Here is a 15,493-nt window from a genome sequence, read left to right on the forward strand (position 1 = left end):
TCGGGACCAATCAGCGCCTGGTCACCGGCGTTAGGCGAGCTCCCGTTATTCCGCTAGCGGTAACAAGGTACACGGTATGCTAAAGGTGTCTATTTGCTAGAACTTCGTTGACGGCTTCGAGAACGAGATCCACCGTAACGCTGGCAAAACGGCAGTGCAAACATAAGCGAAGCGACTGTAGCGACAACGTGCGGCCGGCGGTAGCTTTCTTTTCGGCTGCTGCTAGGCCGCACTGCTGGCCGCCAGAAATCACGGAGTCTGCGTTACGTCATGTTCACGTCATGTTTCACGTCACTTAGTCCTGTGTCGTCATAGGAAAATCCCAAGTTTGAATCAGAGCGGCGGGAAAAACTTTTTCAACTTCAAATCCAAATTTCTTAGAAATAAATGCATCTTTGGCTGCCGGCCAAATGGCAACAAAGCCATGAAATGCCGAACTATCGGATTTTTCTATAAAAAAAATATTGATAGTGCTCTCCTCACTGTCCCTTTAACAAAGTGTCGTACTTTGTAGTGCGCGATATTCTGTTAGGTTTCCGTGAAAAATAAAAAGTAAATTGTAAAGAAGAGACAGCGCCTCAACCGATCTTTGCTAATGCTCGTAAAGACTAGCTGATGTATAGCATTCAATAAACGCTTGGACCAGTAGACAACATCACGTATTTTTATATAGCACAGAAAGCTACAGCACATATAAATAATAAGGAATTCACCTTAATCAGCAATCTTGCTGTCCTCCTTCCAATTCCTCCACGCCACTTATTTCGCTGCATTCGCCGGAGTAGCTAGATTTCGTGTCCAGAAAAATTATAATGGTATCCAGCTTCGTGTCAATTGCTCCATCACGTTCCCCTGCTTCTTCTTCAAAGCGTACAACATGGGCAAAGTCCCGCGACCAATTCTCTTGTGTAACGCGAGAGACCCCTTCGTGCACGAGTTTCTCGACTGCGGACAGAGTGAACGTGGTGTTGTTGGCAGCGACGTAGCCTTTCACTTGACTTCACACCAGTTCAGTTGCGTTAAATTCACAGTGATAAGGAGGCAGCCGGACTACGTCGTGGCCAGCACTCTTTGCCAGAGCATGAATGTGGTAGGTACGCAGAATATCGATGTTTGTGCTGGTTTACAACCTGCAGCAGAATGTTTTTTTTTTTTTTTTTCTGTCAGCCATGACTCAATGTCACCTTCTCGAGTACGCGAAGTTGATACTTTTTCGAGTTGCACACTATGGTACGAAGCGTTATCCGTCGCTACTGTTTTGATCAATGTTCGGCACTAATTGTTCCATGAACCACTTTTCGAATCGAGCACCGTCCATTTCGGAGTGGTAATCGGCAGTTCCTTTGGTAGCACGAAAGATCAGGCACGCGTTTTCGACGAATCCATTCTCACTGCCGGCGTGCACCATGATCAATCTGCCGCCTTTGCCGCCGCTTGGTGCACGAAGTCCAGTTCTGACGAAAGGCATCTTCCCTTGACGCCACTGTACGTGGTGTCTGTCCAAACTTTCTCTTTAACGTGGCCTGCTTCAACCCAGGTCTCATCAAGGTAATGTATGACCGTACTTCTGGCCACGTGGGCCCGATCAAGCAGCAACCGTGAACAGTCGACGAGGCCGACAACCTCGCGACGGCGGTGGTGCAGTGGGGTGCTTGTGATGCCCCCTCCGAGCCTAAGTGGATTAGTGCAGCGGACTTCCTTGAGCGGAGGTGACCACGGCAGCAGCGGCGAAGGCAGGAGATGCGCAGGAGGCATTGCCAGCGGCAACCACAGCGGAATCGGAGGCGACGTGGCGGCGCCAGTCACGCTGGCTGTTAATTGAAGACGGCTGTGTTCCCGACTCAAGTTCTGGACATCCGGCGGGGAAGCGCGTTCATTCACCTGCGGGTAGACTGCGGGAGATTCCTTTCCAGCCGTGCTGGATTAGTCAGCATCTACCCCTTCCCATCGAGCCAGCTGCGAGAGAGCGGAATAGCCCGCACCGCCCCTGCCGTGGGTGGTAACACCAGCGTCTACTTCGGTCCATCCGATTGGTCAGTGCTCTTCGAACTTTATTCCCCAGCCAGGGATCTGGGGAATCTGAACCCTATTTAACTCGGCTGTGAGTGTGGCCGAGAGAAGCCTGCTAGCTCCAGTCGACTCCGGTTGACGAAGTTCCCTTCTGCTGAGAGTCATTCTCAGTCACCCTTTGTAAATAATGTAAATAAGTGTATAAAGTTTCTCGTTACCTTCCTCATAACCCAGTCTCCCATCCTCCTCGTCCCATCACCGGTCTCCGGCCATGCTACCCGGTCGCAACAGTAATCAATGGTCCTGCAAAAAAGGAAGGTGAATTTATGTGGAGCGCGGTTTTGTGCTCTCATTGCAAATTGAGAGCTAAATAAAAAAAAGCAATGAGCCCAAAGTGATTCTGGCGCGCTCTTCAATTTATGAGGGGTAGAGGTTGAAAAAAAAAAGAAGCATATAGACGCCGAAGCGGTCTCGTCGCCCTAAATCGACAGTGATCGCAGGGTACGTGAGATGATGCACCTTGACGGTTTTCATCGCTATCACATCCCAGCAAACCATGAATATGCAGAGGATGTCCACTAATGGTCCTAACGTCCAATGTCTATGTATGATATCCTCTGCATATTGAGAGGACTATCGGATTCAGATATCAGTTAGTGGATATTCAGATGACATTCATACATGTTTTTCTTTCAGCACAGTGGAAGATTTGGAAATGTGCAAACAGCTTACCAGGAAACACATTAAAATTATGTTGCCTTTAGATTTTAATTTTTCTTGCTTTCGCAATCTGAAGTTTTCAGGAATGAATTATTTAAGCAGTCAGCAATTACATGCTTTGATTTTATTTTATGCAAGCAAATGCATGTGCAGTACGATTATTTGAAGAAACTTCTCAAGTTAGACTGAAAGCCACAAACGCCGCGAATTTCAAACCAGAATCGTAACTAGAACTCTATTGACATTAGGCAGCCCAACGGCCATGGGCATCATCATTAGCCGCGGCGGCCGCGAAGCGATGTTTTCTTGGTTCCTTTCAGCGTTCCTTTGCACATTTTATTTTTTCGCGTGTTCACATTTTCTTCGTTGTGGCGGCAAGCTTGTGCGCGGCGTACACCGTCCTGTGCATGGGTCCTGTGCCAGCATTGTGCAGTGTACTGGGGGACTACGTGGAGGACGGCAATAATGGTGAGTTTTTGCACACTTTTCTTTCAAACAAGTGTTAGTGTTCGTTTGTGCCATTGTGCAGTTTTCGTGCTGGCGATTTCACCAGCCGGTTTATCGGTTCGTGGAGTGCATAGATAGCTTAAAAATGCGTGGCGTTTAGTTAACTGGATTTGTCCCCGAAGTGGAGACATGGTACAGTAGTGGCGCGGGAATGCCTGTGGCGGCCGCCTGGCATGCTATGACCCTCACTACAAAGGTAGACAGTTTCCAGTCTCCGGCGGCTCAAGAAGACAGTTTTGGCAGATCTTGTGTTGGTGTAAAATTTGCTAACAGGTCCCCTTTCGTTGGTGCTCTTCTCTTCAAAACTAAATGGGCTTTGTTTTAAGTCAAGCTCTTCTGTTTAAATTTGCCTTTTGCGGTCTGACATTGCTTTTTCATCTTTGTGCTTTTAAAAAACCTTTGTGGGTTCTTTCTTACTTGTAATTTTCTCCTATTTCAGTTGTTGCTCACTTCATGATATTTGGTTCTTGACTATTTTTGTCTTTCAGCTTGTGGTTTCATAACTTTTGCTGAAAATTTCTTGTTATTGCAGTGTGTCAATGCAAGTAGTGCTGTGAAAATTCTTGCTACTGTTCGTGTGCCCCATTACGGGGTTACATTATATAAAATGAGAGTTGCAAATTGTAAACCTGTAATGCAACTGGGTGTGACCATTCTTCTCTCCTGTTCATTTTCAGGTATTTTGGAGAGCATGTTCAGAAAAGAGGCTGTCTGTATGTTGTCACTCACTAGCTGCATTTGCTCCATCATGACAAAGAGCTGGTATGAAACTGTTTTTCGTGCTTCATTCTTACCCTGCCAACCATGAATACCCTGAGCAAGGCGAGTTCTTTTGTTGACAATGAAATAGACGGTGAGCTTACTGGGTAGCACTTGTGTAAGCTCACTGTCTATTTCATTGTCAAAAAAAGAACTCGCCTTGTTCAGGGTATCAACGTAATCGTGCACTTATCTTCTTGGTCCTGTTAGTCTCGGCAGCTATACTGTGTAATCTCACACATGCAGTTTACTGCCGTGTCATAAAAGCGTTCGAGAACTGTTTGAAGCACTTGCGGTTTTACGAAATAAACAGTTGGAAGTAGCGCTCGTCCCTGTCTGTTCCCTCTGCGTCCTTGTTGTTTTAGCGCTTTGAAAAATGTCAAAACTGCACCAACTAGCCCGATCCGCTACCCTTCTGAATAGTGTTGATGAAACAAGAGGAAACAGATGAGCTGCAATATTTCGACTGTTCATTCATTACAGATGCCGTGAAGTCCAACAAGCTGTTCACAACTACAGTGTGCGAAATTGAAGCTAACATTAAAAAGTGGCTTCAGCACGCTTCATGCCGTTTGAAGCTTAAGGAGGAGAGGCGTGTCAAGAAGCAGGAGGAGGTAAGCTACATATTTCAAGGTCAAGTTTTATGTACACTGTAAAAACTAACAGGACACACATTTGCAGTTGATCTCGTATTGCCAAAGCTTATATCCCTGTGCATTGTGCTGCCCACTTTGTTTGGAAGATGGCCACTTTAAGCGCAGTGTGTGCACACGTGTAGCATGCACCAGCTATCAGTTTTCACAAGTTGCCATGTTTGGATATGAATATCTTGAGCTATACCGACAGTCATTATTTCAACTGCAAGGTGCTTGCCTGCATTGCTGCTGCTGAGTTACTTTTTAGAAGCCGTGATTACATTGATGAACATGGTTTCCTTCATAGGCACCCATTTTAACATTTTCTATATTTTTGACATTCGTGTTAATTGTGACATCACTACTGTTTGACACTATATGTATATGCATTGCTGTATTTACAGGCCTCCAGTGCACAGGCCCCGCTGGATGACGCCTAACCACCATTTCAAGAATTTCAGACAGAAAAACGCCGTAGAACATGTGATGAGAAAGAGCACGGCGACACAACGGACTGACTAGCAACTCGATTTTATTCCGCCAGAAGCGAAACATACACAGCTGGGAAAGGTATGAAAAACAACAAAACACTAGGCATTTTAGACAACCTAGATAAAGAAAGTGCAGTTATTGTAGGTGCTTTGCGCAGGTCGAAATGAGAAATAGCATATTTCTTTTTCTCGCGGTTTTGTGGATGGCTTGCTGACGCAGCTCTGGCCTCTCGGGTGAATGGTAGCGCCTCAAAGATTTTCGTTGCTTTCTTTGTTTTGTATTTCTTAATGACACTTGTGTGGTCCAGGAAAGGTACGCAGTTTTTTTAAGGGGCAGTTCTTGCAGTGTATGATTATATTGCTGCCTGTTTTATGCAACATGGCATGCTCGCTTAGTGTGGTGTTCAGACAGTGGCTTGTTTGCCTCACATACATTCACCACAAGATACTGCCATATCATACACCACACCTCACTGACAGTCAGTTCTTGATGGTGCTTAATGGTTCGTCATTGTTGACACACCCGCGCGCCAAGTTAAGTGCTATGCGCTGACATGTCAACAATGACGAACAATTATGCCCCCTATGTGACACAAACGATCAAGAACGTTATACTGACTGTTAGTGTGGTGTGGTGAAGGATACGCCACTATCGTGTGGTGAAATGTACGTCAGGCAAATGGGCCGCTGAACACCACACTAAGCGAGCACGCTGTATTGCATAAAATAGGCAGCAATATAATCATACTCTGCAAGAACTGTCCCTCAGACAACTGTGTACCTTTCCTGGATTGCACGAGCGTCATTCAAGAGATACTAAGCAAAAAAAAACAATGGAAATATTTGAAGCGCTATCAATCACCAGAACCCATGGCCGTGTCAGCAAGCCATCTGTAAAACTGCTTGAAAAAGAATTACGCTATTTCTTGTTCCGACCTGTGCAAAGCACCTAAAATAATTGCACTTTCTCTATCTGGGTTGTATAAAATGTTTTGTGTTATGTTGTTTTCCATACCTTTCCCAGCTGTACATGTTTCGCTTCTGGCGGAATAAAATCGAGTTGCTAGTCAGCGCGTTGTGTTGTCATGTTATCTGTTGTCCAGTCTTCTGCGCCGTTTTCCCTTAAATATGATGTACCATGTTGCCAAAGCCTCCACCCAGGTAGCACTGAAACATTGCGATAATGTTACATTTTTGTTACGCTCAAATGTTATTTCAGTGTCCTTTTTTTCTAATGTTTTTGTAATGTTACATATGAACGTTCGAATAACCTTCCCCAAACATTCATGAAACATGTAAACAACATAAATGCAACATTCTCGAAAATGGTGAAGCAGCCCCGCACAAGCATTCAGGCCTGCCAGTGGTGACGGCACACAACTTGCAACACTTTGCAGGAACCAACAACAAGAGCGACACACTACAGCACACCAACTCGTATTCACTCACCTCCAAACGGATATCATGCCGCCGAGCTTATATATATACTCGCTACTGCGGGATGCCCCATGAGTGACAGTGGGGAATGGGTAATAACTAAAGTTTTGTGACAAAATAATGGGGCTCTTCATGTAATCTATGGCAAGTACTATCTAAAAGATGTGGTTACAAGGTACTGTTAGTTGAAAAACATCTTTACTCTAAGAACAGTGAGAAAATGTCTGGAAATCCGTGCTCGAAATATATTTGCAATGTTGTTTTATAGTTGCGACTCTAACATTATAATAAAATTTAGAAGATTACATTAAAACAACGTTTGTTTAGAATGTGAAAGTAACGTTTCCTATGTAACTTATAACGTTATATGTTAATTTTTAATGTTAATGTAAAGTTATGCAACATGTAACATTACTCCAACTTACATAACATTTTTATAACACTATTCTAATGTTCGGTGCTACCTGGGCACATTAACACCTTTTCAAACTTGTAAATTTCTAAATAAATTTGAGTACACACAGAAACAATGTTGGTTTTTTTGGCGGCTACAAAGTATTGCGGCCATATAAAACTGATATAGTATTCTATATATATGTTTAGGGGAGATCCCCGAAAATTGGGTATGTTTGCAATAAGGTAGCAGTTTCTCCTTAATGTCCACCCAAGTGCAGCATCGAGGCTACATTCCAGTTGACAGCAGCATCATAGGTGAAAAAAAAGTTGCCATGAAAGCTGTATAGCTGTCCTTTGTAGTTCATACGGTTGCACTTAGGTGGACATTAATGAGTAATTACTGCCTTATTATAAGGTTATGTAGTGCTATAATGTAGCTCCCTGTGCCAAAAAAATGTTGCCTAAAAGTCTACAGAATGTCATTGAATATTGCATCAATATTGCGTGTGGACATGCTGCGGGTTTTCTATAGATGTCCACTCGGGACAAAGTTGACATTGTATGGATCTTATGTCAACATAATATTAACTTTTATAGACATCATGTGGACATCAAATATCTTATGTCAGATATTTAATAAATGTCCAGTGGATGTTAAGTGGTTGGCTGGGATGGCACGACGAAGCCGGCAGCGCAAGACACTCAACTTACGTATGACCGTATCACTTCGTCTATTACGCACCTGTCTATCCAGGTTCATCCGAACTGTTTCCGACATTGCACTGCGCCCTTTTCCATAAGCGTCCGGAAGGGGGGGCAAGGGAGAGCTGTTGCCCCCCCCCCCCCTGGATATACGGATATTGTTTATGCACTAGTAGAAAACAACTACACAGCTTGATTAGCACGCTTAGGTGATATTAAGTTATCGGATTTTGCTTATTGAGTTCAGTTCTTTGTTCATTAATAAATTCTAATGTTTGTTCTCCAAGCCTAGCACTAATTTGCTGCTTCTAGTTTTTGTTTGTTGTGCGCAGTTTAGACCACAAATAGCTCCTTTTCGGTGCTAACCTACCGCCTCCCCCATACCCGGCCATCGGGTGCACCCCCCTGGAAAAAGTTCTGCGGACGCCCTTGCCCGTTTCCATTGTAATTGTCTTACAGTTCTGCAATTACACAACAATACATCTTGTTCCATCCTTACCTTATCACATAATGCATGCAGTTATATGTCCAACAATACGCAACAAAAAAAGTACTTGCCTCCTCCTCACTTCATGGATTGTCCGGAGGTACTTTCGTCGCTACACGATGATGTCGTCTCTTTACAGGAGGGAAGAGTTCCGTTTGCGCTTCCGGAACACAAACCCGATATCGTTTAGTATCCTCCGCAACGTACGGACACTTATGTTCGGCATTTCCATATCTGGGTCATTTACTACGTCTTCCCGTAGCTTTGCGGCACTCGGCACTTCGTTGTGCATATAGTACTGATGCACTTTGCGCCTCAGGGCAGCGAGAGTGAAAGTGTCGTACCTTTCAAGCCGCGTCTTCCCGGTTTGCTTGCAAACAAGCGCTGGTGACAGCTTCAGCCTTCTTCGCTTTGGAGATTTAAGAGCACCAGAGAGGGCCTCCGCTTTAATACGGGAGACGGCACACTCACTCACACCAGTGAGCTCGCTGACTTTGCAGCGCATGGATGATATAGAAAACTGAGGCTGACTGCTCCTTACGCCAGCGTACACGTTGCACAGCATCTCCTTTGTCTGCCTGGACAACCATCGGTTGTTCAGTCTCACTTGGATTTCCTTTGGCGAAGGAAGAGGCATAGTTTCGGAAGAACCCGACGGGGAGCAAAGAGCAGACGCCATCCTCTTTCAGTGCGGTGGGTGTTTTGAAGACCCGCGACGGCCGCGAACCAACCGGGAAAGAAAAAAAATACTTTGTAGTCACCTTTCAACGCTAATTGTAGTTATGTTAGAAGTATGCTCAAAATCAAAGCTTTATGATTTCCATTTGTTTCAATGTTGAACACTCATTTTAACCTGGGGACTGTATTCATCTGCGCAGGGAGATAATGCGCTTCGCCCCGTAGCCTTTTCCAACGTTACTAGAACAATCTAGTAACGTTAGCCTTCTCAGCGGTGCCAAAAAATTGGCAGTGGTTTAGCTCTGGTTAAACCTGGAGGATTGCGAAAGCAAGGAGGAGAGAGAGAGAGGCGATGGAGAGCGCGCGGCAGCGGCGGCGGCCCCGGCATCGCCCCGGCCGTGGCCCGCATGCGCAACTGGCGAGCGCGGCGGCGGCACCTCTGAGTCACCCCATTGGTCATCCGCGCAGCGACGGCTGACTGCTCCTCGCGCATGCGCAGTATGGCCAGGCGCTGGTATGGCCTTTCGTCAGCTCCGCGAAATGACTCGGCGACGTGCGTAGTGTTGCTTTCGCAACAAGAAGGTTGACGCGGTCCCGCTTCTTGTCTCCTTCGGTGCTAGCGTCAGAGGTTTCGCATTGCATCAAGTTTGCGAGCACCTCAACAATTGCATAATTGCTACCGGCAGATTCTCTTGCTAGTGGTATCCAAACTGTCCGCATTTAAAAAGATCTTTCAACAATTCGGTTCGCCTGCACTTTTACACCTATTAGGGCTAGTGGCGCCACCTTTTGCTGCATAAGAGAACAGGCCGTCGTTTACGGTTTGGTGTGTGTTCATTATAATTGTTTCTTGTTTCGCTTAAAATGAGAAAAAAATTATTTACGCTAAAGTACTATAATCATATTATGGCTTGTCGTCTTACCTGAGAACTTCAAGAACAAAAAAGCAAGACAGAAAATAGTTGATCCATAACCGCTTGGGCCAAGCAGGCCAAGCGGCGAAGCTCACAAAGATGGCCGGCTGGGATCGGTGAATTGGTGCGCGCAAGCAACCGCGTGTTTCCGCTGTTTACCGCGGGTACTATTTATTTTTTCGAGCTTTTTTTAGTGCTTGGCTGAGGGATGGGTCGAGCTCGGAGGAACCACGCCATTCATACAGCGAGGCTAGGAGCCAATCGCTCGAACGAACCCATAGTTTAAGTGCTGCTGTATGTCTACCAAAACACCTCTTGGATAACGAAGAATGAAACACAACATGGCTGCGTCTCTGAGTTCACAGGAAGAGCAGGTAAAGCTGTCATCTTCTCAGAATGTGCGCGAACAGAACGAATAGAATGTTCGGTTTCTATGTGGCGGGACCAATCCTTTCGGATACGCCGCTACCTGTCAAATGCTGGCTTGAACTGCGTTATCATCACGCGAAACCATGCAACATTTTTCTAGCCGTCCGAGACCATGTTTTATGCTATGGTCGCGTGAAGTGAATTATTTTTTTATGTTAGTTTTTGCGTTTCGCGGTATTCCCTTGTGCATTTAGATCGGGAACAATTGCGTTCATTATTGCGATTTAAGATAGAAAACACACCTTTAATAACGAGTCCGTGTTATGATGGAACACCGTCTTATTTGAGACTTTCGTTTTTGGGTCGTTATATTAATATCTTGGTTACTGCTTGGTTTGCCAGGGTCCACGCTTGCAGGCCCTGCCGGGTAGTAATTTGCCTACAGGCACTTCTGATAAGTTAATACGCCTTCATATATTTCGAGGCGCCAGGCTTAATAGCGTTCTTGTCAAAGCACGAATAAGTTTTGCACCGTTCAGTATGGATTGTGCACTCAGTATTTCATCAATCAGCGGTGGGTCTGTTTTGCAAGTAAAGGTTATCTGCTTCTATTGTCAGTAGAGTACAGTTATGTTGCCATAATATATATATATATATATATATATATATATATATATATATATATATATATATATATATATATATATATATATTTGAATTTGTAAGCGAGATGGGTCATTGCTTCAGAACTTTCAATTCGGCCGCGGCAGTCGAATTTCGGTGGAGGCGAAATTCTAGAGGCCCATGTGCTGTGCAATGTTAGTGCACATTAAAGAACCTCAGGTGATTGAAACTTCCAGAGCCCTTCACTACGGCATCTCACATAGCCTGAGTCGCCTTGGGATGTTAAACTAAACAAGACAGAAGGCCTTGTCGGTGAATGCCCCGGGCAGGTGAAGTTTTGGCTAATCAGTGCAAAATTACGGTCATTGCAGATTACCCACCCAGAAGTGGGAAAATCACAGAAAGCTGTGCCGAACACCGTATGACTGTCACTAAAGGGTCTAACTTTGACTCAGTACTGGTGTGAACATATCAGTAAAACCCAGAACGATGAAGACACCTTTTCTACATACGAATCTTCTTCTTTTTTGTAATTTGAGGGCTTTGGTCTCGTGGGTAGCTGTCAATCCTTCCTTTTTAAGAAACACTGGTATTCATTTTTTCTCCTGATATTTTTTCTGTTCTGTTTTCAACAGCTGGTGAAGGAGTTTATGAAAGTGGTGAATGAACAGAGGTTGAGTCACAGTGCAGGGCCCCTGACATGGAATGCTGCGGTTAAATTCATGATGGCCCGAAAATTTGATCTTCGCCGCGCCTTAAACCTCTATGAAGCTCACGAGGTATCGTCACCTTTTGATATCTTGGACAGCAGAGAAGCCTGGAGTGAACAGTGCATCACCTTACTTGCTCTTTTCTTTGTCACTACAGATCACTCGATATCGAGAAGGGCTGTGCACTTTTGACCCTACAACTGAGCCCTTAAAAGGGGAACTGGAAACTGGGAAGTTCACAGTCTTGGTAAGCATTTTGTTGCTCAGCCTGACTCTCTTTCTACCTGGTTGACATTGAAGTTTGGTGGGAGTATCATGACAGCCGAGCATGTCTGGCCAGAGGGCATGCTATGAGTGATGTTTTTCTTTTATTGACAGCCTGTCATCAAAGCAAACTGAGTTGACAACAAAATGTATGATTGAAGTGTTTCCGCTGATATTAGGTCATAAATATGAACTACTATCGTGATCCAGCGATACTACAGTATCGTAAAACTCCGAGTGAAGCAGCAGATCACAGAAGGTCCTCCAACCAGTGGCACCGAAGGGAAAGCTCTACTAATAAGTATGTCTGCTCACAGAAATAGTCCCCAAAGATGCCATTATTTTTCAGCAGTAATAAATATCATGGCCCACTGCATTATTTGCCCACTTGAGTTCAGCACATAAAGTGACTTAGTCAATTGTGGCTGTGATGACAAAAAAATAAAAAGCAATTCAGTTGTGAAATGACCTATGTGGGAATGGTGTGAATGTCACCTAATAAGTAGCCACAGTTTCCTTACGTTGGCAAACAATGATGGCAAGGTATGGATTATTAATTTATGCAATGCTGCAGGACTGTGCTTAAAGGTGCAGTGAAGAGGAATCTGAATTTGTCTTTTTGCCGCGGGAACTCAATCTACACGTTCTGAGAATTCTTAGGAACTTCGATTTATTGCCCTGTGTGGCCGATTTCCCTAATTAAATCGAAGTAACGTTCGGCTCCCGCCTTTTTTTTAAAATTCTCCCCCGTACGGTGGGCGGAGTCGACCAACGCGTGGAATGCCTTTCACCCAGTCCCGTGGCGGCTTGCCGCTCTGCCATCGGTGGAGTAATACGTAGTAGTCCGTAGAAGCAAATAGTCTGCGCGTATTTTTATTTCTGCGGGCTTATTTTGCGGCTATATTATCTGCGAATGAAACTATTTATTCACGGAAACTTAAAAAACAAAATAAAGCGAAAGCAAAGCCTCCACGGAGCTGGCTGAAAGGCACTCCACGCGTTGGTCAACTCCGCCCACCGTACTGGGAGAATTAAAAAAATAAAGGCAGGAGCTGGACATTAATTCGATTTAATTAGAGAAATCGGCCACACAGGGCAATAAGTCGGAAGTTTCTAAGAATGCTCGCAACATGTAGATCGAGTTCCCGCGCCAAAAAGACGAGTTCAGATTCCTCTTCAGTGCACCTTTAAGCAGGAGGGGCATACATGACGAGAAAAGAGTGTACAGCTTACATGATGCAAAATCACTAAAAGCTGTTGACAAGAAATGCGACAGTAAAAACATAGGATACATTTAAACTAGTAATGACACAAAACTTTAAACAGGTAAAAATAAAGTCCGCATATAAATATATCTCTGATAGAAGCAGAATAAGAAGAAAAAAAATATTGGTTGGCTGGTAAGTTTCATACTCGGAGGTTAAAACGTAGTCATCAGGTAAGTCAATCCAGTCTGATAAAGTTTTTGGGAAGAAAGAATACTTGTCATGGCAAAGTAGCATGTTAAATATAGAGGAAACATGAGAGCAGTCATGGTTTTTAAGTGTATTTAAAACCATGCACTCATTGAAAAGTGTGTGAAAGTGACAATGACGCCTCTGCGCCAAGTTCCACCTGGCTTTGACGGTGAACAGCATAAGTGCCAGCTTATGAGCACACCTTGGCTGATGACGTAGGAAAAAATCGAGTGCAACAGGATATTGTTGACTGTCTGTTGCTTGCTCTGGAATGCTTCGCCACCGGGACCCGCCAGTCTTCAGTGGCACCGACGATCAAGACGTCGAAGATTGGCTTTCATCTTACGAACGCGTGAGCACGCGCAATAAGTGGGATGACGTCCTTATACTCAACAACGTCATCTTTTACCTTACGCAAGTCGCGAAACTCTGGTACACTAATCACGAAGCCGACATCACGACTTGGGCCACCATCAAAGCCTGCTTTGCGGATGTCTTTGGACGCCCTGCAGTCTGCAAGCTTCGCGCCGAACATCGTTTGCGCGGCCGGGCGCAGCAGTCGGGGGAAACATTCACCAGCTACATTGAGGATGTTTCAGACCTGTGCCATCGCGTCAACTCCTCGATGCCCGAAAGCGACAAGGTTCGACATATCTTAAAAGGCATCCATGAAGGCGCTTTCCACATGTTACTGGTAACATCTGGATGACATCAGCACTGTTGCTGATGTCGTCACCCTGTGCCAGAGTTATGATGAGCTTCGCCGGCAACGTGTTGTCACTCGGCAATCCGACGAAACTGTCACAGCCATCTCCAATGTCACTGCCGACTCTGCGTTCCTAGCTCACTTATAACGAACGTGACGGTAGCGCGGAGAGAGTTTGCTATATCCGAGGTTTTTACTGAGCGGATTTCCTATGTTGGAGCCAGTTATTGTAAGTCCTTGATACGTGTCTGCTTATTCAAGCTAGACCCTATTAAGGCACTTTCCTAGCTCTCTCAGCGCAGTTACATGCCCTTCATCAACACCCTTGCTACCGACAAGCTGGTTTAGGGACGTGGTATAGCTCATTACGTTGAAAGTGCTCAGGGTAGAAGGTGCTAGGTTGGCCTCCTCATCATTTATTTTTTATTTATACAAGTACCTCCAGCGCCCAGGGGCATTTTAGCAGGGGGGGACAATAACAGTAAACATACACCTAAAATGGGCATGTCGCAAGCATTGAAAACAAACAATAAGGCACATTTGTCCAAAATAAAATAGAACGCATCACTGAAATGTCAGTCCGAGAAAACAAGTTTTAAAAGGGTGGAAAGCCTCGTGTACTATCATTGTGGTCGGTGCAGGGATTTCCGATGTTATCTTCAGCATCCGCACCAATGAAGTCATCCCAGGCGACATCAGGTCAGGCCAGCTGCGCATCCACAATGTGTTACTACTAGTCTGCATGTATCCGGTGACGTTGGCGTTTGACTGTGTCCTCCATTTTTCCTGGGATAATAAAAACTCTTACTTACGGAAACAATTCTTGATGCACTCTGCAATCAGTTCCTTGCACGGGACCTAATCGTTCCATGGCAGAGAGCAGAGAAATTTGAACTGGGATGTCGCAGCACCTGGTCAGTCAATGGCTATAGATTTGTGCCGGTGACGCGCCGCCGACAGGACGCCTTGAGCTCTTGAATTATGCCCATGTCAAGTGGCTGGTCTTGCTCATTGTGTTCTCTGGCAGAAGAGTGGGGTAACAGTAGTGAAGAAAGATAGCACAGGGGGTGTGCCATGCACGATTGTCGAGGATGAGAAGGACCTTCCTCTCTTTTTTTGTTCCCATGTCATGGTCAAACCGAACAAGCCACTCGGGGAACAAGTCACCTGTCATCCCTATGCTCCCCCTAAGCTTATGCCTAGTGGCAGACTCGTCGAATATAAAAAAAAAAGATGACACGTCATACAGGCCTTTGTGTCGTGCGTGTAGTGTACGAGGATGTACCCTTCAAAGCACTACGCACTGCGAGTGACAAATTTTCACCACCGGTCGCTGCCCTTCATGCTAGTGCACTGGAAGCCACTACCGACCAATGCTAGGCGCCACCTTTCAAGGCATGCATTTTTCACTGGCAAAGTGGTAAAAAGTTTTTTCACCATTCCATGCTTCCCATGTTTCTTATTTATTACTTTTTCATTGTTTTTGCTAGTTTTTTTGGGGGGGGGGGGGGGGTATCGTGTTATTCCCCTAGGAAGGAGGGAGGAGGTGACAGAGTGGCTAGGACATCCGCTTTGCTCTCCGCTCTTTCAAGAACCGTGGTTTTTGGCTGTGGGGCTGAGCTTACAG

General features: G+C 45.1%; 2 protein-coding genes, 1 long non-coding RNA gene and 1 pseudogene across 7 annotated transcripts in view; 2 read left to right on the forward strand and 2 right to left on the reverse strand.

Moving 5' to 3' along the window:
- Window positions 1–15,493, forward strand: part of Ptpmeg2 (Protein tyrosine phosphatase Meg2) — a 60,710-nt gene that overhangs the window by 5,595 nt on the left and 39,622 nt on the right. For 2 of the 3 annotated variants that reach the window (XM_089544212.1, XM_089544210.1), the window contains exons 2-3: window positions 11,365–11,508; window positions 11,597–11,686. In XM_089544212.1, coding sequence (XP_089400338.1) covers window positions 11,365–11,508; window positions 11,597–11,686 — 234 coding nt within the window. Of the gene's footprint in view, window positions 1–9,696; window positions 10,111–11,364; window positions 11,509–11,596; window positions 11,687–15,493 lie in introns of those variants that run through there. The other variant, XM_089544211.1, reaches the window with a different exon arrangement.
- On the reverse strand, window positions 719–2,266 carry LOC149341916 (uncharacterized; annotated as a pseudogene).
- On the forward strand, window positions 2,564–5,180 carry LOC149341917 (uncharacterized). 3 transcript variants are annotated; one of them, XR_016282654.1, is made up of 4 exons: window positions 2,564–3,198; window positions 3,915–3,999; window positions 4,480–4,610; window positions 5,036–5,180. It is a non-coding gene; the product is annotated as an uncharacterized LOC149341917 (long non-coding RNA). The 3 variants fall into 3 exon arrangements; XR_016282653.1 differs by having other exon boundaries at window positions 2,564–3,999; XR_016282652.1 differs by lacking the exons at window positions 2,564–3,198; window positions 3,915–3,999 and having other exon boundaries at window positions 4,186–4,610.
- LOC149341918 (uncharacterized) lies at window positions 6,245–8,866 on the reverse strand. Its single transcript, XM_089542768.1, is given in 2 exon segments — window positions 6,245–6,289; window positions 8,227–8,866. Coding segments are annotated over 2 exon segments (642 nt in total). The 5' UTR covers window positions 8,824–8,866.

Source organism: Amblyomma mixtum, chromosome 5 (genome assembly GCF_055824585.1).
Source record: "Amblyomma mixtum isolate Tamu chromosome 5, ASM5582458v1, whole genome shotgun sequence".
NCBI classification, from domain to species: domain Eukaryota; kingdom Metazoa; phylum Arthropoda; class Arachnida; order Ixodida; family Ixodidae; genus Amblyomma; species Amblyomma mixtum.